This window comes from Colletes gigas, unplaced genomic scaffold, assembly GCF_013123115.1.
Source record: "Colletes gigas isolate AHSC1104 unplaced genomic scaffold, ASM1312311v1 Colletes_gigas_Sc00015, whole genome shotgun sequence".
Classification (NCBI taxonomy): Eukaryota; Metazoa; Arthropoda; class Insecta; order Hymenoptera; family Colletidae; genus Colletes; species Colletes gigas.
Genome location: NW_025106644.1, coordinates 818,158 through 843,078, shown reverse-complemented (window position 1 = coordinate 843,078; position 24,921 = coordinate 818,158). Strand labels below are relative to the sequence as shown.

Here is a 24,921-nt window from a genome sequence, read left to right as displayed (position 1 = left end):
TATTTTCCATTATTTCTGAAACTTAGATTTTTTTATGACTTAATGTAGATAAATTTTGCGTTTGTTTTTAGTAAATTTGATTGATCTTCGATAGAGCTTAATAAAAATAACTTTATTTTCTGTTACAATACTTTTCTTGCAACACCAATTGATTCATGAAGTGCAAAACTGCGGGTGTCCGAGTTTTACTTTGAGTCAATGTACATAATACGATCTCTGGAGGAACCCGATATAGTTTAGCTCTGAGATTTTCCGTATTTGTTAAAATTTAATCTACAATCCCCCTCCCCAATAAAATAGCTACTGGTATAATGTCGTTTCGATGACACCATACCGGTATTCGAAACATCGGTTTCTTTGAAGATAATAACATGACTATCTAAAAATATCGGTATTTATTTCGATTTTGAATAATATATTAGTATCGATATTTCGATGTAGCTGGCATAATATCAGTATGAAAATGTAATTTTAACTATTTCTTACAAGTACCCTGAAACATTGCTGATCCAGAGCAGCGCATATCTAGGAACTGGAAAGTATATTACACACAACTGATCGTAAGCTTGAAAGAGGAATACGTTGATTACAATAAACTCAGTCTCTTAATAGACGTATTAAATTGTTTCTGTAATATGTTATAATATACAGTTTAATTTTCATACGTTATACACACGGATGTGCGTATGTGATATTTCGCTCAGATTTTTAAAGACCTACATACACTATACTTACAGTAATCATATAGTAAAATTTACGACTAATCTCAAAACATGTTGAACAGTATTTGCTTATAAATAGGAATGATTAATTTATAAATACGTATAAAACATCAAGTTTTGTAACTTATGTCTTTTACCGTGATAATATACATTTATAAACCTGTTTAATACATCAGTCTGTTGTTGTATCTCTTTCCTGTAAAAGTGTATATAGCTATAAGCGTCATAAATGTACCATTTTGACAAAGCAACTTAAATTTTGTTATATATGCGATACTTTTACATTCTGTTGATGTGCATTGCTTATTTGCTTTGTAAAAATCGCTGAAAATGCGTTCTTGTATATTGTCTGTTCTAAATTCAGATAATGGTTTAAGTATACTTATAACGCATTGTCTATGCAAAGATAATATTGAATTATTAAGAAGACAACGTGTATACAGTCGAGACTGCTAATGTTAGCATGTATTCACTTCAGCGTTACTTGTACTAGGAATATCTCAGGAAGACTGAATTTCGTCTATGTTTATGTGTGCAATAAACCGTAGTCTCATTTGCAAAGCCGGTCTTAATCTTCGTATAATACATTCGACTTCATTTTTCATCATATCACCGACAAACATATATTTTATGTGATACCTATTAATTGCTATTAAGAAAAATAATTTACTTCTGCGAATAATAAAAAATTAATTGGTGAAAGGATACAATAAATCACAAACTGGATCCATGTACTTCAAATGGGTCTGAAGACGGTCTACGTGCTCAAGCATTTCGTATAACGAGACTGCTAATTCTACGACACAATGTGGTCGTTCAGCATTGAATCTTGCCAAAGTGGGTCCGATTAAATGAGAAGCATATATTAATTGTTCTTCGCTGTTCACAACCGGTTGAAGTTTCTCTTTGATAAACCTAAATAAAAACGTATTAATACTACGATGAATTCTATTAAATTTCCTATTTTACTTATAGCGTATTTGTCTTTAGACTTACTGAGGCATAGTAGTTATTTGTCCAACACCAGCGTGGTGCCATACAGAATGCGCCAATGCCAACATGTAACTATACTTGTTTTCCAGCAGACTATTATGGGTATTATTGAAATTGAACATTTGAAATGGAGTTAAATTACTGTACTGCCAATTGGCTAATCCTGGACTGCTGATAGTTTCTACTAGCCTATCGTGGAGCGCAGACCAGTAACATTCTGGTAAAGCGGCTAGTAGTAGGCCCACGCAATTTATCCATAAATGAATTTCATCTGATGGTATCACCGTATACCTGATATGTTCGAGAGTTTGTTAAAATATTCAATGACAGTCAATAATATATGTACGACAGTCTTTAATTCTATCTTACCCTTTTGCAACCACATCCAACAGCGAGTTAGCAACCAAATTAGGAGCAACAGGAACAGCCATAAGTTCAACGCATGTAACATACAGTGCATGTGCAGCAGGATTTGGAAATTCATTGAACCTCCAATCGGTGGCAGGAAAATGAGCAGTACCAGACATTGCTTCCGTACAAATTTTGTGAAACAAGGATTATATAGTTTGAATAATTTTCAATATTAAAAACAAATACACACACGCAACATACAGGGTGTCCGACCACCCCTGGGAGAGATTGTAATGGGAGATTCTAGAGTCCAAAATAAGACGAAAATCAAGAATTCTAATTTGTTGATGGAGGCTTCGTTAAGAAGTTATTAACGTTTAAAGTTTCGCCCGTACTGAATTTTTTTTTAGAAAATGCGCAAGATTTCGAGGGTATGTCTAGTCACCAAAAATGATTGTAATTGACCCCCGGAACCGAAAATAATTTTTTTAGAACGATTCGTCATTTTTTTTTTTCGCCGAGAAAAGGCACTGTCGATTTTTCTTAAAAATTAGTTTTTCATTTTTAATAAATTTGTTTGACTCCCCATAGAAAAGTTGTCTAATACTTTTTTGTAGGTGCACGTGAGCTCTACTTCAGAAAAAAGTTTCATTGAAATATATTTACTACTGTAGGAATTATGGCTGTTTGAATATTGGACCATTTTTATGGGTTTTTTCTTATTTTGCGGGATCAAGGAACAACTTTTCGGACATTGTTAGAATTTTTACATATTCTTCAACGAAATACGCGTTGTTTGCATTTTGAAACTTTAAAATCCTTCAATCCGTTCAGAAGTTATGACGTTTTAAAGATACGCGTGAAATTTTGGGGTGCCATTTCTGGCCTGAAATTATATTTTCGGTAAGGAATTTTTTGCTCCAAATCGCGTAGGAATTCGGGAGTATGTCTCATGACCAAAAATAATTATAATTGACCCCCGCAACCGAAAATAATTTTTTTAGGAAGATTTGAAATTTTTTTTTTCGCCAAAAAATTTGTCCACATTCTTGAATTTATTTCTCGAAAATGCGTAGGATTTTCGGGGAATCTGTATTCACCAAAAATGGTTGTATTTAACCTCAGAACCTAGAAATAATTTTTTTAGAACGATTCGTGATTTTTTTTTTCGCCGAGAAAAGGCACTGTCGATTTTTCTTAAAAATTAATTTTTCATTTTTAATAAATTTGTTTGACTCCCCATAGAAAAGTTGTCTAATACTTTTTTGTAGGTGCACGTGAGCTCTACTTCAGAAAAAAGTTTCATTGAAATATATTTACTACTGTAGGAATTATGGCTGTTTGAATATTGGACCATTTTTATGGGGTTTTTCTTATTTTGCGGGATCAAGGAACAACTTTTCCAATATTGTTAGAATTTTTACATTATCTTCACCGAAATACGCGTTGTTTGCATTTTGAAACTTTAAAATCCTTCAATCCGTTCAGAAGTTATGACGTTTTAAAGATACGCGTGAAATTTTGGGGTGCCATTTCTGGCCTGAAATTATATTTTCGGTAAGGAATTTTTTGCTCAAAATCGCGTAGGAATTCGGGAGTATGTCTATTCACCAAAAATGATTGTAATCGTTCTCCCTAGCTAAAAATAATTTTTTTACAACGATATGAAATTTTTCAATTTCGGCGAAAAATTTCTCCATCTTCCTCAATTTTTTTCTCGAAAGAGGGTAGGATTTCGAGGGTATGTCCAATGACCAAAAATGATTGTAATTGAACCCCGCACCCGTGCCCGAACACCCTGTATATGTATAGTTCGACAAGCACACTTTATTCATTTAATCAACATTTTGCCTTCGATTGGCGTTAAGCGTTACCGTCTATTTAAAAAAATACTTACTTTCTACGATTCTCTGTACCAAACGAATGTAATAATCCAATTCTGGCATCCACGTAACAACATCGTCGGATGACCGGGTCATATACATTTGATAAGCTTCCGAAAGTGCCCATCCAGGCGCTCTGATTTCTCTCAGTGAACCTAAAACGGCAGACACTAAGCGTCGTTTTAGAGGCGGCCTGTCCCTCAACATACGTTCATAGTAATGCAATGTATTGTAAAGATACGTTACAGGTCGATCTGAAATTCAATACGCAAAATTTAACAACACACGATTATGAAAATTGTATTTATAACCTTTCAATACGAACATGTACGAACCATGAAATTTGTATAAACATCCTAAATGTTCTAGCAATGTTTCTAAACTTTTTGACACCGCTGGAATTTCTAAATACCTATGTACAACAATGTCAAAAACTGGTAAGAATCGTAGGCAAACGTTTCCAAAGTAAACCGGTAAACTTTGATATTGACTGGGTCCTCCGCTAGTTTGCTCCATAATACCTTCTGGGGCAAACTTCTCAGGGAATTTCCTATGAAACGCGAGATGCTTTTCGTGCCAATTCGATTGTTTCCAATGCTCGGGTGAGTTCTCTTTAACAAACTCTTGGACCCTGTTTCTAAACTCGATTGCTTTGAGCAAAAGTAACTGAATGATAAAGAAACACACTTGAGCCTCGCTACCTTCGTGGGTTCTCAGTACTAAACAAAGGATCAGCCTGTCGATGGTCACTATGTTGTATTTCCATATCATATCGTTAATCGTGTCTACGCATTTGTTCACGTGCTGTCCACCCACGCTGTTAGCAAACTCAAACACAAGATAATCACAGAACTTTCGAAGATGAGCAGACAGCGCTCGTGCTCCGATTCTCTCTAAAATTTTGTACGCGATTGGACTGATACGATCAGTTTCAAAAATCATTTTCCATAATAGGCATAGAAAAAGGGGCGGTGTTCCAGGTACAGAAAAATGTGCTATTATGTCGTTTTCGTTGCTCATGGAAGCCCAATTTCGATATTCCTCCTCCACTGCCTTCTTTATTTGTTGCTTGTTTTCTTTTGGTACGCTGTTTTGTTGGAAAAATTCACTCAGCACAGGGGGGAAACATTGAAGAGTATGGTTCGCCCACGAGTGCGGTGTATTTTGCATTATCGTGTTCAACAATTCCTTGCACCATGTACCGCTGTGACTATCCGATCCTGTTCCTGTCACGTGCATGGATCGTGCCAATGTTAACACCAAAGCTCTGTTTAACTCTTCAGATTCTGCGGATACAAGAGTCTTCGGTTCTGATAAAAATCTTGATAACTGTGGCTGAACTTCGGCTGACCCTAAGCCAGTGATTAGGCGAAGTGCCGTACTTTCAACGCACAGATGAAGCTGTGTTTGATTAGTTTGTGGCACGGCCGCGAGGCTGTGCAGATGCGACAAAAGCTGAACTCTGTAATGTGGTTGTATATGGTGCATTCTGTAACTGAACATTTCCAAGAGCGTGTACAATGTTCCCCATGCATGAGACTTGAAAACCGTTGGAAGCAACTGGCTGATGAAACCTTTGATACCGAGACTTTCGATCTCAGTGTACACCAGTAGTCTGCTATATGTTTCTACTAACGCAGGTGCCAATGCCATGTTGCTTTTGGATTGCGCCAGCTTGATAACGTGGGTAACAATACTGTGTATTAAACTCATTTTCGAATGGACTGTTAACGAATCCAGAATCGACATGGACAAAGGTGTTGTCGGGCCACTGGCAAGGGCTGCATTATTTTGTAAAGTCTGCATCGGTTGTTGCTGCTGGCCCTTTTGCGTACCAAGAATGGTATCGACCAAAGCTGCCATCGGTCTACCAAAATATTCCTGATTCGTCGAATACGCATTACATAATAAAGCAATGCGATAGTCGGAACCCATACAAAGAGAAGTATTGGGCATTACTAAATGTTGCAAAAATTCATGATGAAGTTTCAAAGTGTGAGGTATCGGCCTATGGATATTCGAATGCTCAGATTGAGCTTTTTTCAACAAATGTATCCATATACACGTGATAGCCATTTGATGAGTGCATAACGCTTGAGTATAATCCGGAACAGGTAAAGGTTCCTTCTCTGGATAAAGAAGATCGTATAATTTTAATACTGGCAAGAAATTCGATAGCGGGTTTCTTTGAATACTTCCAGAAATAAATTGTAATAAGACCCACATCAAGTGATCTCTCCCTTTCCTTAAGTCTCTGCCTGCTAATTTATCGTGTATTGCCATTACAATACTTGGAAAACAAGCGTACGAAAAGAGTACAAAATAAATAAGCTGCGACGATAGGTGCAACCATACGTAGTGATTGGCAACAGTTCCATCTGTTCCTTCCGCTGGCAGAGTTTCGTTTTCTGCACGTTCCATAGCCAGAATTACAAGCTCGACTAATTGCTCCTCTAAAGCTATACATCGTTGTTTTTGCTGTAACATAAACAAAATAATAGGAAATTTGATTTCACATTATTTTTCAAACTAAAAATGTACCTGTTTTTGTAGACCAAGCATCGAGCACACCATATCCCTACTATAGGGTTGTTCTAAAACATATCTAAGCAGCCCAGTTTGAGGTTTAAGTAATTTCTCGTCATAGGGCAAATTTCCTTTTAAAGAAAACTTCAATGTTGTTGTGTCGAGTACCCAAGGATTAATCAAATCTGCATACCCAGTATGTTCTACGACTGGTAACATTTTCGAATGCCCTACTATAGACACCATTTGCGCAGTATTGCGGAAACTCTCGACAAAGTTTGAAAGCAGTTTCGCTAGTTTCTGCAAGTAATTAATCTTGTAAGATATAATTAAATTAACAGAACGTAGTAAACTTTACCTTTCAAGTAACGTACCCAATGTGGCCAGTTTTTACCACCAGGGTAGGCCTTCTGAATTTCATTCACAATGAAATAGCCGGGTAATAAACAAGCATTCCTATCGAAAATGTACTCGATTACATTTTCCAACGCTTTTAATTGTGGCTGCACGGAAGCATTTAACCTAGCAGGTATAGTTTGTGCTTTTTCTTTACATCCCTATAGCATCGTTAATAAAATTTGCTAATTTTTGTTTATATAATTTTGAAACTTGTGTTTCATATACTTACTTTCATTATTTCTCGAACACCCTTATAATCGACTCCTCCGATAATATGTCGAATAAGAACAAAACATTCGACCCAAAAATCTTCTAACTGATATTGTAATTTGTCGCAACTTAGAATACATTCGCATACGAGTCTAAAATTGTATGCGTATATTAGACTCGGTTACAATTACATATAACTGTATACAACGCTCGATTCGTAATGTATCGCTTTCAATACGTACCTTGCTGGCAAGACGTTAGAAGTAACTAAATGTTCAAGCAACGACAATAACAATTGTAACCGCCTATGATTAGTCATAGCCGCTGCCATTGATAAAAATTGTCGTACAGCATTTTCTTGCTGTTCTTTGGACAAATTTGACATAGCAGCCGATAACTCGGTCTGCCATGCTGACATTTTCTCATTCTCGCTGTTTGGATGATGCACAAGCACGCAACTAAATGCCTCTTCAATGGCTTCTACTTTCTGTAACAGGTGCAAAAAAATTTTTATAAGAAAAGTTATATTACTGCAATAATGAAACAAAATCTAAAATTCTGAAGAAGTTCGATTAAAATAAATAGCGGTAATGCTTTTATCATTACTTGAATTTACACAATTATATTAAATACATGAAATCGTTCAGAGGTGATTATTAGGTAAATAAAGTTCAAGTAACTTTGCTAATGAATTATCAAAAGTTGTAATTGCGAATAGTAAAATTTGCAGGAATTAACATTAAAACACTGCAAATACTTACCAAAATATCGTTCACGATATTCGTGATTTGAGTCTCGCTGCTCATTCTTTTAGTGTCACACTCGAGAGGAACAACAGTCAAAATTTAATACATAGAAATAAAAATTATTGTTTCGAAGTCCACTTCTTTCATTATTTTCTTTGAAAGTTCACAGAAAATGCATTATAAAATACATTTGCAAACATACGCCGAATTCTGTTTATGTTTGCATAACCTATATATGCATTTGTCCGGAGAAAAATACTTTAGTGTAGTAAATTGTAACAAACACCTCAATTAATTCTTGCCGTTTACGCCCTAAACTTCAGGTGGAATCAGTGTGGTCAGATTTGGCATAATTGAGATCATCGATAGCGACACTGGTAACGACGAACATCCTTTAGCGACTAACAGAGGGTGGGAAAAGCAGACACATTCCACTGCATGTAGTGCACGTACGTGAGTTCGATGCTTCGGGCAACTTCGGGAAATAGAGAAAGAAGGCGAATATGAGTCTTTCCTTCTCGCTCTTACAACAGCTGATATCCGACAGCGTGCTAATCAGCACACAATTTTACAATTTTCAGTTTCGACTGCCCGAGCATTTTTACTTTGCGAATTATGTGGATATAAATAACATAACGAAAAAAAAATTCGAAAATTCTTTTTAAACCACGTTTTCAGATTTCTTGATCATATCGTGACTATTAAAAAAACAGAAATTTTTGTGTATCTAACGACTGAATGAATTTCAATGAAACTTTACATTTAAGTTTTATGTTCTCATTTCAAGGTCTGATTAAACTTTTGAGCATAATTAGCCCTATGGATAATGATAGTTATATCTCTTGTAGTTTTTTATTTATTCCAATATACATATATGTATGTCTAGTAATAAATAGATAAATTAAGTGTAGAAATATAGTTTTCCATACATTTGTCTTCTTATTTACATTATTATATAATATTATTATAATATTTAATTAATTACTATTAAGGATTACTTTTTCTTTAAAAAATTAGTTTTTTTAGGGACCTGGATATTACATTTCGGCTCTGGTCTGATCATACATTGCTCGCGTGCAGCTATTTATATTTCCTGCCAATTTTTGAATCGCATATAATTCAATGAATAGTTTTTCAACTGACCGCCATCCATGAGAAGAGGACGCTAAAGTCACCTCTCAATTTTTAAGTCGTTAATGTCGGCATGGCAGTCAGTTTGGGCACAGACGAGGTATACAAGTAGACCTTTCACCCAATGTATTTTTTCGGCCCATTTTTCTGGGGCTCTAGAGCCCCATTACCACTTTCATGTCATTCGCAACATTACCAACTGGTTACACAAATGAACACCAGAGAAAGTGAGACAGAAAATGAAATTACACAACATTCCTGGCCACACATTATATTTTTGGTAAAGAATTTTTTCTCGAAAGTGCGTAGGATTTCCGAAGTATGTGTATTCACCAAAAATGATTGCAATTGACCTCTGCAGTCGAAAATAATTTTTCCAGAGTGATTTGAAATTTTTCATTTTCACTGAAAAAGACACCTACTCCCTCTCGATATTCCTTAAAAATTCGTTTTCGATTTTTAGTAATTTTGTTTGACGTCGTATAGAAAAGTTGTCTAATTTTTTTTTGTAGGTACCCATGAGTTCTACTTCAGAAAATAGTTTCATTGAAATATAATTACTATTGCAAGTGTTATGGTCGTTTGAAGATTGCGTTTTTTAATCCGTTCCATAGTCAACTCACATGTATTTATACACACACTACAGTTGTTGCTTCTCAATACTAATTCAGTGAATAGTTTCTCAACTGACCACCATCCATGAGAAGAGGACGCTAAAATCCCTAACCTATGACTAGAAACTAACTAACCTAACTTAACCTAGTTGACATAAGATGGCGCGTCGAACGTTGGCAACACTGGCCGCTGGTCGCTACATTATTGTGGTGGATAGGTTCGCGCTGGGAGAGTCTTCAGATATAAAGTTCAATTTTGTTGTATTAAAAAGACTTTATTTAAGCACACTTCTGCTTCCTTACTTCTAGCTTTGCGTAGGCGTCGAACAGAACTGGCCCCTAAAAATCCTTGGGCGGCCCAAGTTGGGCCAAGAAAAAGGGGGTGCGCCATCTTAAATCTAATACTACCAACTAGTGACTTAGATCTTACTTAAACTAACTAAAACTAACTAGAAACTACCTAAAACTAGGGACTTAACTAGATGGCGCTTGCTACGCTTGCGACGTTAGCCGCCATATTATACAGCACTTGTCACTATATTAACAAGTATGTTCAATGAAACAGCGGATGTGGTTATAACTATCTTTATTTCAACAACAATGAACAAAAGTAATGTGAGCCTTCTACAAGACACATACTCGAGGCTCAGAAACTAGGTTTAGAATAATTGCCATGACTGTAGCTGTTCGCGTGGCGAAGCGTAAGGATCTTCCAGCAACAAAGAAAACTGCATGGACGCTGGTGTGAAAAACAGTTCACCCTTTCGTCAGTAGAGGCGCGACAGCGTACGCAGCGCCAAAGCTACGGACACTGGCCACAATTATAGTACTTTAATATCGAAAGATGTCGCTGCAAGTAACTTTCGACAACGTTCTGTTCAAATTTCTTTCACGAGTCAGTGTTTAGAAAAGCGCGGCACAAAGAATATAAAACAATTGAAAAAGCGGATAAATCTAGTATTAGAATAAATTTTGCATATCGATTCATCTATTATGTTTTATCGATGATACACAATCATAATTATTGTAGAAAACAATTTCTATCGTCTATCGCGTTAATCGCATAACCTAAATTCGATTTCAATAAACGGAATAAAATATGTTCTCAGCGAAGCATAATGTGAAGTCAACGTTACTTTATGGACCTGCAGAATTAAGCAAATCCTTCATGTTCGAGGTAATCATAACAGAAAATCGTAGCTTAAACATTTTTTCATAGTGAAAATATCAGCATCTTTAGTATGTCAGTAACTATTTATTTTAGACCCTACTGGGTATAATACATTTTTATATAGAATTTAATGCTTTATCTGAATTCTGTAAGAAAGATTAATCATTCCATTTAAAAAACTAAAAGTGATTTTCATGTCTTGATAAGAAAGCAAAGTAACATAAAACCGATTACAGTACTATATGTCCTTCTGCAAACCATGCAACTTTTATCTGAAACATTTTTTCGTAAAACAAATAATTTCTGAGTTATTTGAAGTCTTCATGTTACAAGATTCATCCTATACAGGGTGTACGGTCAAATTTGGGAAAAATTTTAATGGGAGATTCTAGAGGCCAAAATAAGACAAAAATCAAGAATATCGACTTCTTGACTGAGGCTTTGTTAAAAAGTTATTAAAAAATTAAATTAAAACATTTTAGATCGTTTTGGAAAAATTATTTTCGGTTGCGGGGGTTAATTACAATCATTTTTGGTGAATAAACATATCCCCGAAATCCTGCGCATTTTTGAGAAAAAAATTCAGTACGGGCGGAACTTTAAACGTTAATAACTTTTTAACGAAGCCTCCATCAACAAATTGCTATTCTTGATTTTCGTCCTATTTTGGCCTCTAGAATCTTCCATTACAGTTTTTCCTAGGGGTGATCGAACGCCTTGTAGAAAGATACCAACGAGCTATGTGAATAAATAAAATTTTATATTTTGATGAGACTGTTACCCCTTTGCACTCGTATCTATTTTTAAGAAGGTTACCAATCAACTCGGAATTTTTTTTTATATGCGATCAAAATGAAAATATTTTTATGGGAACATATTACAATTTAACTTGTCGGTTTAATAGAAAATATTATAAAAATGCATAAATTTAATTTGCATCTCACCCCCTCTTGAACAGTGAAAATCTATATAATATGTGTATATAAATTTTGATTTTTCGAAATATTTGAAAAAATAAATAAAACTAACTTCGAAACTGGAAGAAATACATAGGACACACAGGGATACACTAAAGGCTAAAAATAATGTTGTACTACATAAAACGTGAGGCTTCAGTATATTTTTTATTACCAGCCTTTATGAATGTATGAAATATAGTTTCAATGTTCCTCTCGAAAACACAATCGTTGTATTACAATTTTTTATTTTTCTTCGATGATTTTTTTTATAAACGAGTGACCTCGGGAACAAAACCAATTAGCCAGGATAAAAGAGGAAAAACTTTTTATCTTTTATTTATTCATTTTATTTTATATACAGGGTGTTCAGCCACACCTGGGAAAAATTTTAATGGGAGATTCTAGAGGCCAAAATAAGACGAAAATCAAGAATACCAATTTGTTGATTGAAGCTTCGTTAAAACGTTATTAACGTTTCAAGTTCCGCCTGTGGAACGGTAATCTGCGAGCAGCTGCGCACGCGCAATAGTGGTTCTCACTTACAAGACTGCAAGGCTGTCGATACGTCAGTAAGTAGAGTTTCTCATGCTGAGTGAGAACCACTACTACAGATGGAAATTTAAACGTTAATAACTTTTTAACAAAGCCTCAATCAACAAATAGACATATTTGATTTTTGTTTTATTTTGGCCTCTAAAATCTCCCATTACAATTGTATATGCCGAATAATTGGACTATATCTACATATGAAATGATAAAAACGAGGAATATAATCACAGATCTCTGGCCACACATTAGATTTATGGTAAAGAATTTTTTTTCTCAAAAGTGCGTAAGATTTCGGGGTTATGTGTAATGGTAAAAAATGATTGTAATTGACTTTCGCAACCGAAAATAATTTTTCCAGAATGATTTGAAACTCTATATTTTCACCGAAAAAAGGCACCTACTCCCTGTCGATTTTTCTTGAAAATTCGTTTTTAATTTCTATTAAATTAGTTTGACGCTGTATGGAAATATTGTTTAGTACTTTTATGTAAGTATCCATGAGCTCTACTTCCGGACTAAATTTCAATGAAATCTATTGACTATTGTAGAAGTTATGGACGCTTGAAAATTGGATTATTTTTATGATGTTTTTCTCATTTTCCGGGTTTGAAGAACAATTTTAGGAATAGTCTTGGAATTTCTACGTCGTCTTCATCATAATCCGCGTCGTTTGCATTTTGAAACATTAAAATCCTTCAATCCGTTCAGGGGTTATGATCTTTCAAACATACGCGTGAGGGGCAATATTTCTAACCTCACATTATATTTTTGGAAATGAATTTTTTTCTCGAAAGTGCGTAGGATTTCGCGTGTATGTCTATTGACCAAAAATGATTATAATAGACCCCTCCAACGAAAAATAATTTTTTTTGGACAATTTGAAATTTTTAAATTTTGTCGACAAATTTCAGACATTCTCGAATTTTTTTCTAGAAAGTGGGTAGGATTTCGGGGGTATGTCTATTTACCAAAAATGAATGGAATTGACCCCCGCAAACGAAAATAATTTTTTCAGAACGATTTGAAATTTTTTTCCCGCCGAAAAATTTGTCCATCTTCTTGAATTTTTTTCTCGAAAATGCGTAGGGTTTAGGAAGTTTGTCTATTAATCAAAAATGATTGTAATTGACCCCTCCAACGAAAAATAATTTTTTTTGGAAAATTTGAAATTTTTTAATTTCATCGACAAATTTCAGACATTCTCGAATTTTTTTCTAGAAAGTGGGTAGGATTTCGGGGGTATGTCTATTCACAAAAAATGAATGGAATTGACCCCCGCAAACGAAAATAATTTTTTCAGAACGATTTGAAATTTTTTTCCCGCCGAAAAATTTGTCCATCTTCCTGAATTTTTTTCTCGAAAATACGTAGGATTTCGCGAGTATGTCTATTGACCAAAAATGATTATAATAGACCCCTCCAACGAAAAATAATTTTTTTTGGACAATTTGAAATTTTTTAATTTTGTCGACTTTCAGACATTCACGAATTTTTTTCTAGAAAGTGGGTAGGATTTCGGGGGTATGTCTATTCACCAAAAATGAATGGAATTGACCCCCGCAAACGAAAATAATTTTTTCAGAACGATTTGAAATTTTTTTTCCGCCGAAAAATTTGTCCACCTTTCTGAATTTTTTTCTCGAAAATGCGTAGGGTTTAGGAAGTTTGTCTATTAATCAAAAATGATTGTAATTGACCCCTCCAACAAAAAATAATTTTTTCAGAACGATTTCAAATTTTTTTCCCGCCGAAAAATTTGTCCACCTTCCTGAATTTTTTTCTCGAAAATGCGTAGGATTTAGGGAGTTTGTCTATTGATCAAAAATTATTGTAAATGACCCCCGCAACCAAAAGTAATGTTTTGTAAAATGATTTGAAATTTTTTAATTTCATTTTTTAATAACTTTTTAACGAAGCCTCAGGTCAAGAAATTAATATTCTTGATTCTCGTTTTATTTTGGCCTCTAGAATCTCCCATTAAAATTTTTCCTAGGAGTGGCCGAACACCCTGTATTCACACACATTTAAGAAAAAACTAAAAGAAAACATTGTAACACGTGCCTCTAGAATGAAATACTAATGTAAATATGTGTATAATAATGAAACGTGTAATGTCGCCTCTACGGCGACATACGAGTGCAAAGGGTTAATATTTGAATGTTAACCCCTTAACCTACGATTTATGTTTCAACAGCCTGGGCCCAAAGCGTCAACAAGATCGCGCAGCCTTCGAGTCATTTCGCGGTTCGGCAGATCGGTCCTAAGTTGTACTAAACGCGCACATCTTTTAGAGATATTTCTCTAATATTTAAGAAAATATATTTCAAAGTGCGAACGTGCGTATCACAAGCCTGGTCTGTGCTGTTCGTGGCGACTCAAATTACAAACTGCGATCGTTGTACCACGAGCTATACCCGTAGTATTTGCATTTGGCCCAACCGATGTACCACGAGCTATGCCCGTAGTACATATTTACATTTGGCCCGACCGATGTACTACGAGCCAGGCACGTGGTAATCAGTTTTAGCCCGAATAGAAGACTACGTGTCTCACACGTAGTTGTAGGTTAAGGGGTTAAAGAAAATGAGAAGCTCTCATAAAAATGAAACTCTCAGAAAAATCACTGACAGTAAAGCAACAGTCTCGGCGGAAACCTCGCGACCATCAAATTGTTAATCTCCGGTTGAGCGTCTTATCGCGTGTCCAGCGCTTGTTACGGGTCTGTTTCGTCACAAGTGGTCACGACATTTCCGGAATCGGGTTTTCCTTCGTAGACAGCAATTTACTGGGCCGAAGAAGGACGTCGCGTTGTTTATATTACACCAGCCCCGTTGGAGAGCCTGCCGGCGGCCTGTCACGACAGAAGTAATCCAGCACCCGCGGCTTTCAAGCTGATGAGATTTATGTAAGCGGAACACTTTTCTTGCGATGCTTTTGCGCATGCATCGGCCTTCGGGATTCGTTTCTATAAAAAGAACGATCCAGATTTATGCCCACTTCGTCAAACTTAATTTCGACGTTATTTTCGAATCGCTTCTGTTCCCGTAGAATTTGAATCCCGAAGGCGAATAACGTTTACAACGTTTCGCGCTATCACCTTGAAAATGTATGTTTCTTTTTTGTTGATAATTTTCATCGAAAGTTCGTACGCAAAGAATGCTGCATGTAGAGTCGATAACTTCAATATTGCTACTATAGTTCACTTTATTCCTTTTTAGAATACAAATTATGAAAAAAAACAAAACACTTTGACTGTAACGATAACCAACTGTAGCAGAACTGAACAACCGCGCATCGGTCGGTAGAAAATCAAACATAAACATACATGCATACTAGAGCGCCACGCGACAACAAAAATAAACGAGTCGCACGCATACCGCTCACCGCGACATCCAGCGGATACATTTCCAACATTTTTTATATGTACATATGGTGTACATATATTCAGTCTTGTACCGCTTATATAACTTTGTTGTTATAGGCATTAGATAACGTTTTGTTTTAAATTTATAACATTATTAGACACATATTTACGAGCGCTATTAAAATTCGTGTTTACAGCATTTGTCTTGAACTCTTTGGCTCCGCGTTTGGCTTCTCTGCGTGTTCAGACAGCGTGTACATCAGAATTAAAACGTTAAAACATTCGTGAGGTTAAGTTTGGAAACAGCATTTTACACTCGTTATTATCCAATAACAATGTAATAATTATCAATGAATTGTTTCATAGTGTTGTTAAAACATAGTTATCACATTCACCGTTAATCTACAGCATTTTTTAATAAAATAAGTTGAGAGTCTGGACGTAGAGACTTTGTTACGTTTATGAGGTTATGTTTGGAAACAGCATTTCAGTTGCACCTTGCCTCTTTGCCATGGACATAGGAATATAGGGACGGAGCAATAGTTGCGACTGTTGGCGAGGGGAGTGAAGCAGCTTTGCGGGGGGAAATCACGGTCACGTGGTACTCTCTGGTGCCGCATTAGTGATTGGTGCTATCCTAAATGCGCGAAATTTAAAATTGAAAGCTTTAGTTTCTTTACAATTATAAATGTACGATAGAATATTTTTAGTAAACCAGAGACACAAAATGTTTTATTTATAAATCAACATACTGAAATGTTAATGGTGATTGAGATGTCAGAATTAAATGGTTGAAAGTTTGAATCTATAGATATGAAAAATCTTTATTACTTTCGTTTGATATTTAAATTTGCAACTACGCAATGAATTCAGTACGGTTTGCATTATTATTTGATGAGATCTGTCAATAAATAAAACATGATTATTTAGGAATAGATAGATATAACTACGAGGTTATCTTTCACTTTTTTCGACTTAAGAATATGATTTAACGAATTTTGCAACATATAACTTGCCATCGTAGAGTTAAATATTGGTCATAGTCTTATAATGCAATATTAAAATTTTTATTATAAAATGTTAATCTAATTCCCTAAATATTGGTAATTTATCCTTTAATAAATTATACAACTGTTAATATCTATTTTTCTATTCCATAAAGAGATTGGGGTGTATTATCAATCATTTTCATAACAATTACCGGTGATATGAGAGAATAATTATATTATTTATTTTCTTTTCTCCCAAAACGGGACGACTTGCCGTACGATTTTTACACCCTTTTACAACGCACAGTGGCATTGTAAAAACAAATATATATCTGTCTTTTTTAGAAAAAAAACTGTATAATTCACTGACGCTACTGCTCACAGTAATACCAGTCTACTCTTTCACTGCCTTTTACACTGCTTCTCACTCACTCTTACTCGATGAGAATAAGATTGCGCTTGCGCTATCACAACCAATCGCCAATGCGGCATCAGAGTACAGTGAAAACTCGATAAATGTCGCTACTCCGGGTCCGGTCAGCAACACTTACGGAATAGGAGAATCGTCTTTCGAATTTGATTGTAGTTTGCCGACGCTTCGAACGTAGAAAGAGTCAGTAGCTAAAGAAGAAAGAGGGACTGAAACTCGGATTTATCGCCCCAGTTTAAATATCCGCGTCAGTGTGACCACACTACTGCACAGAAGAAAGTTTTTTATTTTTTACTTTTTGTTAATAAAAATTTCACTATCATGTTGGGGAGATTTCTCTGATTAAAATGAGGCTAAACACGATATAAATCGGTCAATATTTGGTAGCATAATATTGAATTAAATATTGTACTTGCGAGTCTTTCTCTCTTTATTTATCCTTCTTGTGCTGTCCTTTTCTATGTTCGGAAATATCAAAGAACGACGCATCGAGGTGCTGGCTACATTTATCGAACGGGAGGTAGCTATTTTCAAACGGAACGGTTCCACCGTTTCGTAAGTGATCAAAAACTGCAACACTTATGAAATAGGGGGTTTCGTTAGCTACCACTGTTCGATAAATGTACCAATCCACTGACCTTACGAAGATACGAGTACACAATATTTAATTCAATATTATGGTAACAAATATTGGCCGATTTATATCGTGTTTAGTCTCATTTTAATTAGAAAAATCTTCCCCACATGATAGTAAAATTTTTATTAAAAAAAAGTAAAAAATAAAAAACTTTCTTCTTGTACAGTAGTGTGGTCACACTGACAGGGACATTTAAACTAAGATGACGAAGGCAATAAAGATTTTTAAAGAAAGCCGCTACGTATCCGGTTACACTTCGCCTCACTGGTTCAAGGGGGATCCCCCTAGTGGTGGGGATAAAAATGTATCATTTATGGAACAGCTCTTGAGGACATTTATCGAGTTTTCACTGTACCACGTGACCATAGTTTGCAGCTCCCCGGAGCTGCTTCACCCCCTCGACCATTGCTCCGTCCCTATATTTCTATGTCCATGCTCTTTGCACATTTTATTTTCTTGCATCCTATCTCTCGCAGAAGACGAATGTTTACTTTACATAATACTGCAATATAGACACGCTAAATAAAAGAAATTAATGCATTGCTTATTTCCGAGTAAAATGATTCTTCGTACCGCATTGCATCGTTCTGACTGAGTATAAACATAGTAATTAATGATTCTACCAATGTTGACAACAATATCTCATGAAAAATTGTTCAGAAACATAAGTTCGAATTACACGATATTACACCGTATATAGGGTGTTCGGTTAACTCTGGGAAAAATTTTAATGGAAGATTTTAGAGACCAAAATAAAAGGAAAATCAAGAATATAAAATTTCAAATCATTTTGCAAAAAATTACTTTTCGTTGCGGGGGTCAATTACAATCATTTTTTATCAATAGACAAACTCCCTAAATCCTACGCATTTTCGAGAAAAAAATTCAGGAAGGCGGACAAATTTTTCGGCGGAAAAAAAATTTCAAATCGTTCTGAAAAAATTATTTTCGGTTGCGGGGGTCAATTACAATCATTTTTGGTGAATAGACATACCCCCGAAATCCTACCCACTTTCTAGAAAAAAATTCGAGAATGTATGAAATTTTTCGACAAAATTAAAAAATTTCAAATTTTTCTAAAAAAATTATTTTTGGTTGGAGGGGTCTATTATAATCATTTTTGGTGAATAGACATACCCCCGAAATCCTACCCACTTTCTAGAAAAAAATTCGAGAATGTATGAAATTTTTCGACAAAATTAAAAAATTTCAAATTGTTCTAAAAAAAATATTTTTGATTGTAGGGGTCTATTATAATCATTTTTGGTCAATAGACATACTCCCGAAATCCTACGCACATTCGAGAAAAATATTCAGAAAGGTGGACAAATTTTTCGACGAAAATGAAAAGTTTTAAATCGTTCTGGAAAAATTATTTTTGATTACGGTGGTCAATTACAATCATTTTTGCTGAGTAGACATACTCCAAAAATCCTACGCACTTTCGAGAAAAAAATTCTTTTCCATAAATATAATGTGAGGTTAGAAATGTTGCTCCGAAATTGCATAAGTATGTTTAAAAAATCATAACTTCTGGAAGGATTGGTCGATTTTAATGTTTCACAATGCAAACGATGCGTATTTTAGTGAAGAACATGTAGAAATTCTAACAATATCGAAAAAGTTGTTCCTTAACCTCGTAAAGTGTGAAAACCCCCATAAAAGTGGTCGAATTTTCAAACAGCTATAACTCCTACAATAGTGAATACAGTTGAATGAAACTTTTTTTTGAAGTAGAGCTCATGGGTACCTACAAAATAGTATTAAACAACTCTTATGTAGGACATCAAATAAAATTACTAAAAATGAGAAACGAATTTTTGAGAAAAATTAACAGGGAGTAAAGAAAATTTCAAATCGATCTGAAAAAATTATTTTCGGTTGCGGGGGTCAATTACAATCATTTTTGGTGAATAGACATACCCCCGAAATCCTACCCACTTTCTAGAAAAAAATTCGAGAATGTATGAAATTTTTCGACAAAATTAAAAAATTTCAAATTTTTCTAAAAAAATTATTTTTGGTTGGAGGGGTCTATTATAATCATTTTTGGTGAATAGACATACCCCCGAAATCCTACCCACTTTCTAGAAAAAAATTCGAGAATGTATGAAATTTTTCGACAAAATTAAAAAATTTCAAATTGTTCTAAAAAAAATATTTTTGATTGTAGGGGTCTATTATAATCATTTTTGGTCAATAGACATACTCCCGAAATCCTACGCACATTCGAGAAAAATATTCAGAAAGGTGGACAAATTTTTCGACGAAAATGAAAAGTTTTAAATCGTTCTGGAAAAATTATTTTTGATTACGGTGGTCAATTACAATCATTTTTGCTGAGTAGACATACTCCCAAAATCCTACGCACTTTCGAGAAAAAAATTCTTTTCCATAAATATAATGTGAGGTTAGAAATGTTGCTCCGAAATTGCATAAGTATGTTTAAAAAATCATAACTTCTGGAAGGATTGGTCGATTTTAATGTTTCACAATGCAAACGATGCGTATTTTAGTGAAGAACATGTAGAAATTCTAACAATATCGAAAAAGTTGTTCCTTAACCTCGTAAAGTGTGAAAACCCCCATAAAAGTGGTCGAATTTTCAAACAGCTATAACTCCTACAATAGTGAATACAGTTGAATGAAACTTTTTTTTGAAGTAGAGCTCATGTGTACCTACAAAAAATTATTAAACAACTTTTCTATGGGGGGTCAAACAAATTTATTAAAAATGAAAAACTAATTTTTAAGAAAAATCGACAATGCGAAATATCTCGGTGAAAAAAAAATGACGAATCGTTCTAAAAAAATTATTTCTAGGTTCTGGGGTTAAATACAACCATTTTTGGTGAATATACATTCCCCGAAAATCCTACGCACTTTCGAGGAAAAAATTCAGTACGGACGGAACTTTAAACGTTAATAACTTTTTAACGAAGCCTCCATCAACAAATTGGTGTTCTTGATTTTCGTCTTATTTTGGCCTCTAGAACCCCCCATTAAAATTGTTTCCCAGGGGTGGCCGAACACCCAGTATAACAACGTAAATAAGGGGTCAAACGAAAGTACAAATTAAACTATGGACAACTATATTTCTACATTTAATTTAGCTATTTCTTACTATATAGAATTTATGCTGATTCTGTGTTTCAACTGTCAGAATTGAAATTAATTATAAACGATTCATTTAATGCATCAATATTCTGATCCAATTGCCAAAAATTTGCGTTCAATAACTTGAACAACACTGTCAACACATTTTCTTCAGTTTCTAACCGTAGAATATTCTAATGACCCGTGAAATAAATTTTTTTGCATCTGTAAATCTGAACGTTGTATTATTTGTTGCAATATAATTTTTAACTCGAGACTAAATCATTTCGATTGGATTTAATGTATCACAGGGCCCTTCTCAGGGGCCGTTAAAAAGCGTCCCTGAGCAGCGACGTTCAGCAGCCACTCATCCGCGGCAGCAGCATCGATCACGTGAACTTTAGGTTAGGGTTAGGTTATAGTTTTCCCCCGTTTCGTGCTCGATCTCGAACAATCTCGACTCTCGACGGTACAATTCCACTGGCCATGTGGAAGAATACCACATAGAAAGTATTATTCGAGAAGTTTGTTCAACGTCCCGGAAGCGTTCGATCAAGGAACATTAGTTACTTGGCGCGTCGCACGCGACAGCTATCGACATTCAACGCGCATAAATATACGGGTTGTTTACGATCGATCGTGTTTTCAGAAGAGCTCTGAACGCGCATAGATCACGCAATTGGGAACGTTTATTCATTCCACTGCACCGAACTGCATCAAGTAACTACATTGGTCCGCAAAGGATCTGAATTTATTATTGAACGAGTATCAAAATAAATATCCTCAAGACATATTTCTCTGTTCCGATCTTTTCTGTTTAAACCCGTACAATGATAATATTTGGTGGGCATATGAATCAATTCGACGAGGTTTATTCTTTCGAACGTCGACTAAACACCGAATTTCGCAATTTTTATGCGCGATCCATCATGGCGCCAGAGGGTAAATAAACCATCGGTACGAGGGATCGTCGCAAATCACCAGCCTCCTTCTTCTTCGGTTTATTTTTCGAAGAGAGATTCCGTGTCCGCGAGGTGGATTCGTTGAACGTGCTTTCCGGCAAAAGAGTAAAATTCCCCTTCCTGATTGCCTTGCTTTAATAGTGGCGCGTAACCTGAGTTATTGCTGGCCGCGTTGCTACACATCAAAGTTAAATTCGAACAAAATGTTTATTATTATATGTATGTACAGGAATGTTTCATTAAATCAGTTACGTGCTATTTATTAACGATATCGATATGAATTTCTTTTCAAAAATTAATCGATTACGATGGAAATTTTCTACTATTTTTAAACCTACGATATTTAAAATAGCGTCTCGCCTAAAAGAATCTAATTTAATATCTGTTTAGTTACAATAAAAAAAAAAAATATTTTCCTTCAAATGTCATCTTTTTCGGAGTTTTTTGAAGATCATGTTCTTTTGTCTACAACTTAAATACATTTTTTATTTTTCATATTGTGACGGGTTATTCAAAATGGATTATAGGAAATTTTTTTTAAATAAAAAACAATTTTTAAAGGGTATAGCCGAATAAGGGGGTGAAATGTGCCCATGAACGAAATGTGACATACGATGTTTGTTAATACGATGTATTCAAGAATCTTCTTCCACTATTCAAACTTATTAAAGGTTTGCGATTTTAAAACTAACTACGTATATTCATTTAACGTAGAAAAAATTAAACAGTCGGATATTTAAGCAAATACTAGAAAAATGATGGAACAGAAACTGCTCTATAATTGTTTTTGCGTATATTTTGGGTGAAAATATTTTTTAAATATTAATAAACAAATAGTTTTTCACTGTCGTTTAGTTAGAAATTGAAAAAAAAAAACAAAATTAATGTAATAAAGAAAATGTACTTTAGCAGGGTGCGAACGCGCGTGAAAAAGTTTGCAGCAGTTTCACAGTCAAGCATCTTACTTACTGCACCATCGCAGCTCTTGTAAATACCGTTGATACTTCTAAATATATCGCGCATATCAATTTCTATTTCGTGACTTATTTTTGCTTCTCTTCTTGTATACAATGTTCTGCTCAACATAGAAATGTTTAAAACTATACAATATAGTTATCTATTAAAGAGAATACAAATATTCAAAGTATAAGATGCTTTTTCACGCGAAAAACGTCGAAAAGATCGGTTTTTCATTTTTCCTACTACGGCGCACCCTACCAAAAAATCAGAAAAAATTCAGGGAAATAACCAATGACAATACGCATTTACAGTAATTATAGAAATCCAGTGTCTCGAAAGCTTCAATACGAAATCCGTATTTTTCTGTGTTTTTTTGCGTTTTCAATTTTTCACGCCTAGGATTTGGAATCGAAAAATCGAAAAAAATTCTCAAACACGTATCTCAATAACCACAATGCACCAGATTTTTTTCATAATTTTTGTACTCGATTAAATAGGGGAAATAGGCAGAAATTCGTTAATCCGAATTTTCTCAATAACTACCCTTCCAAACAAGATAGAGGGTTAAAATTTAGCACAGAACGTTTTTTCTTGATGCTCCATCGATAGATCCATCGTATGTCACATTTCACCCCCTTATTCGGCTATACCCTTTATTGGTTTTTTTAAATTTAATTATCACTGATTGTTAAAAGTAAATTTTAATAACGATAACACCGCATTTCAGTCGTACTCGACTCCATTGTTAAAATTGTCTATCATTGTAGGTTAGAAATAAAATAAAGTGAGAAGAAACAAAAACTATTTTCATAAAATTATGTTAAACTAGCATGCCCCGTCTCGGCTTCACGCGACCTTGTGCAAAAGCAATTTATGACCAGACGATCGTCCTGACATACATATCCGCGATAATGCAATTCTCTCGCGAGAAAGCGCTCGAGAAGCTTCGCCACCTGGCGGTAACATCGCAGTACTGCTACGGGCGAGGTATCGCGCGGGCCGAATATGCGCATGCGCGCGCAAGTAGACCGTCGTATACAGGGGTCACGTGGTCTGCCAAACAGTCGTACACATGAAATCTTTGCATATAAATTACATGTTAATAACGCGCTTCTGAGACATGCTACATAGCCTATGTCCGTCCTAGAGTATGCAGGAATAACGTGTCAAAATTTGAGGAAGATCGGTTCAATAGGTCTTGAGTTTTGCGCGAACATAAAAATCGGCTCTCTCTTATTTTATATAGGGAAAACACACCATCATAAAAGTGCGCGTATAACGCATATTCGTAGAAATTTTTCGATGTTTTTTTATTTATAAACCATCAGTGAAAGTAGACCTTTCCAACGCATGTACTCGTTTGAAAATCGGTTGAGTGGTTCTCGAGTTATAAAATCACGAACATAGGACAACTTATTTTTATATTGTATAGATAAATTTTAGAGGCAAAACTAAAATTTACATTAATTTCATTACTTTTATCGCTAATTTTCATAAAATTAATGTTAAGTGAATAAATTTTGCAACAAGATTGCATTAATCGATTATGAAATGAACAAATTACTATCTCAGGTACTTGGAGAACTACGAAGCTCTCGTAAAGCGACTCGTCGAATTGCACACCTTTGCTAGCATACCTTCCGTACTCTTGATCGACGACTTCGACGCCTATGTCAACGATCATGAGAAAAGCAAGTCGATGCAGAATGTGCACATTGGCAAAACGTGTGCGGTGATCCTCGACACGATGAACTCGTGCTCGAAAATCTTGAAAACGAATGTAAGTAAATGAACAAATAAAAAAAAAAAATAGATTCCTTTTCGAAAGTTACCTGCTGAAAAATTTTTAACCATTTTTGTCCGTCGCTTAGGTGTACCTGTGCGCGTGGTCCTCCACGGCGATGAATAATATTAGTATTTATTCGATGTACTTTGCCAACGTCTGGTGTCTGACGAACGAAGAGGACGACAAAACGATATTATTGCAAAAATATTCGCACGAGTCGTCCACCGAAAAATTTCCCTCGTACAGATACCATGTACTTCAAGATGGCACACGCGTTTTAAAGCAGATCTTTTACGAAAGTATCGAGAATTAATCTTTCTGTATCATCGTATTCATTAACATTTTTTTTTCTCAACGATTTAATGTAAATAATTATTGCATAAGTGATATAATGTTATTATAAATTACCACTCCATTTTCACCAATGTAAAAATATTTGTTTC

The 24,921-nt window shown here is 34.9% G+C and overlaps 2 protein-coding genes across 2 annotated transcripts; one reads left to right on the top strand and one right to left on the bottom strand.

Moving 5' to 3' along the window:
* Positions 1 to 705: 705 nt before the first annotated feature.
* On the bottom strand, positions 706 to 8,073 carry LOC122399719 (mediator of RNA polymerase II transcription subunit 23). Its single transcript, XM_043400612.1, has 11 exons — positions 7,846 to 8,073; positions 7,327 to 7,571; positions 7,104 to 7,236; positions 6,850 to 7,032; positions 6,491 to 6,775; positions 4,285 to 6,427; positions 3,964 to 4,203; positions 2,085 to 2,244; positions 1,719 to 2,006; positions 1,431 to 1,637; positions 706 to 1,361 (listed from the first exon to the last, which is right to left on the bottom strand). The coding sequence occupies exons 1-11, from the start codon at positions 7,888 to 7,890 to the stop codon at positions 1,223 to 1,225; spliced, it is 4,068 nt and encodes a 1,355-aa protein (XP_043256547.1). The 5' UTR covers positions 7,891 to 8,073; the 3' UTR covers positions 706 to 1,222.
* A 2,522-nt stretch (positions 8,074 to 10,595) lies between these two features.
* Positions 10,596 to 24,921, top strand: LOC122399826. The gene is made up of 4 exons (XM_043400820.1): positions 10,596 to 10,752; positions 15,029 to 15,159; positions 24,265 to 24,472; positions 24,564 to 24,921. Exons 1-4 carry the CDS (start codon positions 10,675 to 10,677, stop codon positions 24,789 to 24,791), a joined length of 645 nt encoding a protein of 214 aa, XP_043256755.1. The 5' UTR covers positions 10,596 to 10,674; the 3' UTR covers positions 24,792 to 24,921.

Excerpts from the sequence above, each read along its gene's own strand:
- LOC122399719 (XM_043400612.1), bottom strand. The coding sequence starts at position 7,890 with ATGAGCAGCGAGACTCAAATCACGAATATCGTGAACGATATTTTG. Across the intron at positions 6,428-6,490 it reads TGCTTGGTCTACAAAAACAG|CAAAAACAACGATGTATAGC; the intron begins GTACATTTTTAG and ends TTTATGTTACAG. Across the intron at positions 4,204-4,284 it reads ATGTTTATACAAATTTCATG|ATCGACCTGTAACGTATCTT; the intron begins GTTCGTACATGT and ends ATTGAATTTCAG.
- LOC122399826 (XM_043400820.1), top strand. The coding sequence starts at position 10,675 with ATGTTCTCAGCGAAGCATAATGTGAAGTCAACGTTACTTTATGGACCT. Across the intron at positions 15,160-24,264 it reads TTCAAGCTGATGAGATTTAT|GTACTTGGAGAACTACGAAG; the intron begins GTAAGCGGAACA and ends TTACTATCTCAG. Across the intron at positions 24,473-24,563 it reads CGAAAATCTTGAAAACGAAT|GTGTACCTGTGCGCGTGGTC; the intron begins GTAAGTAAATGA and ends TCCGTCGCTTAG.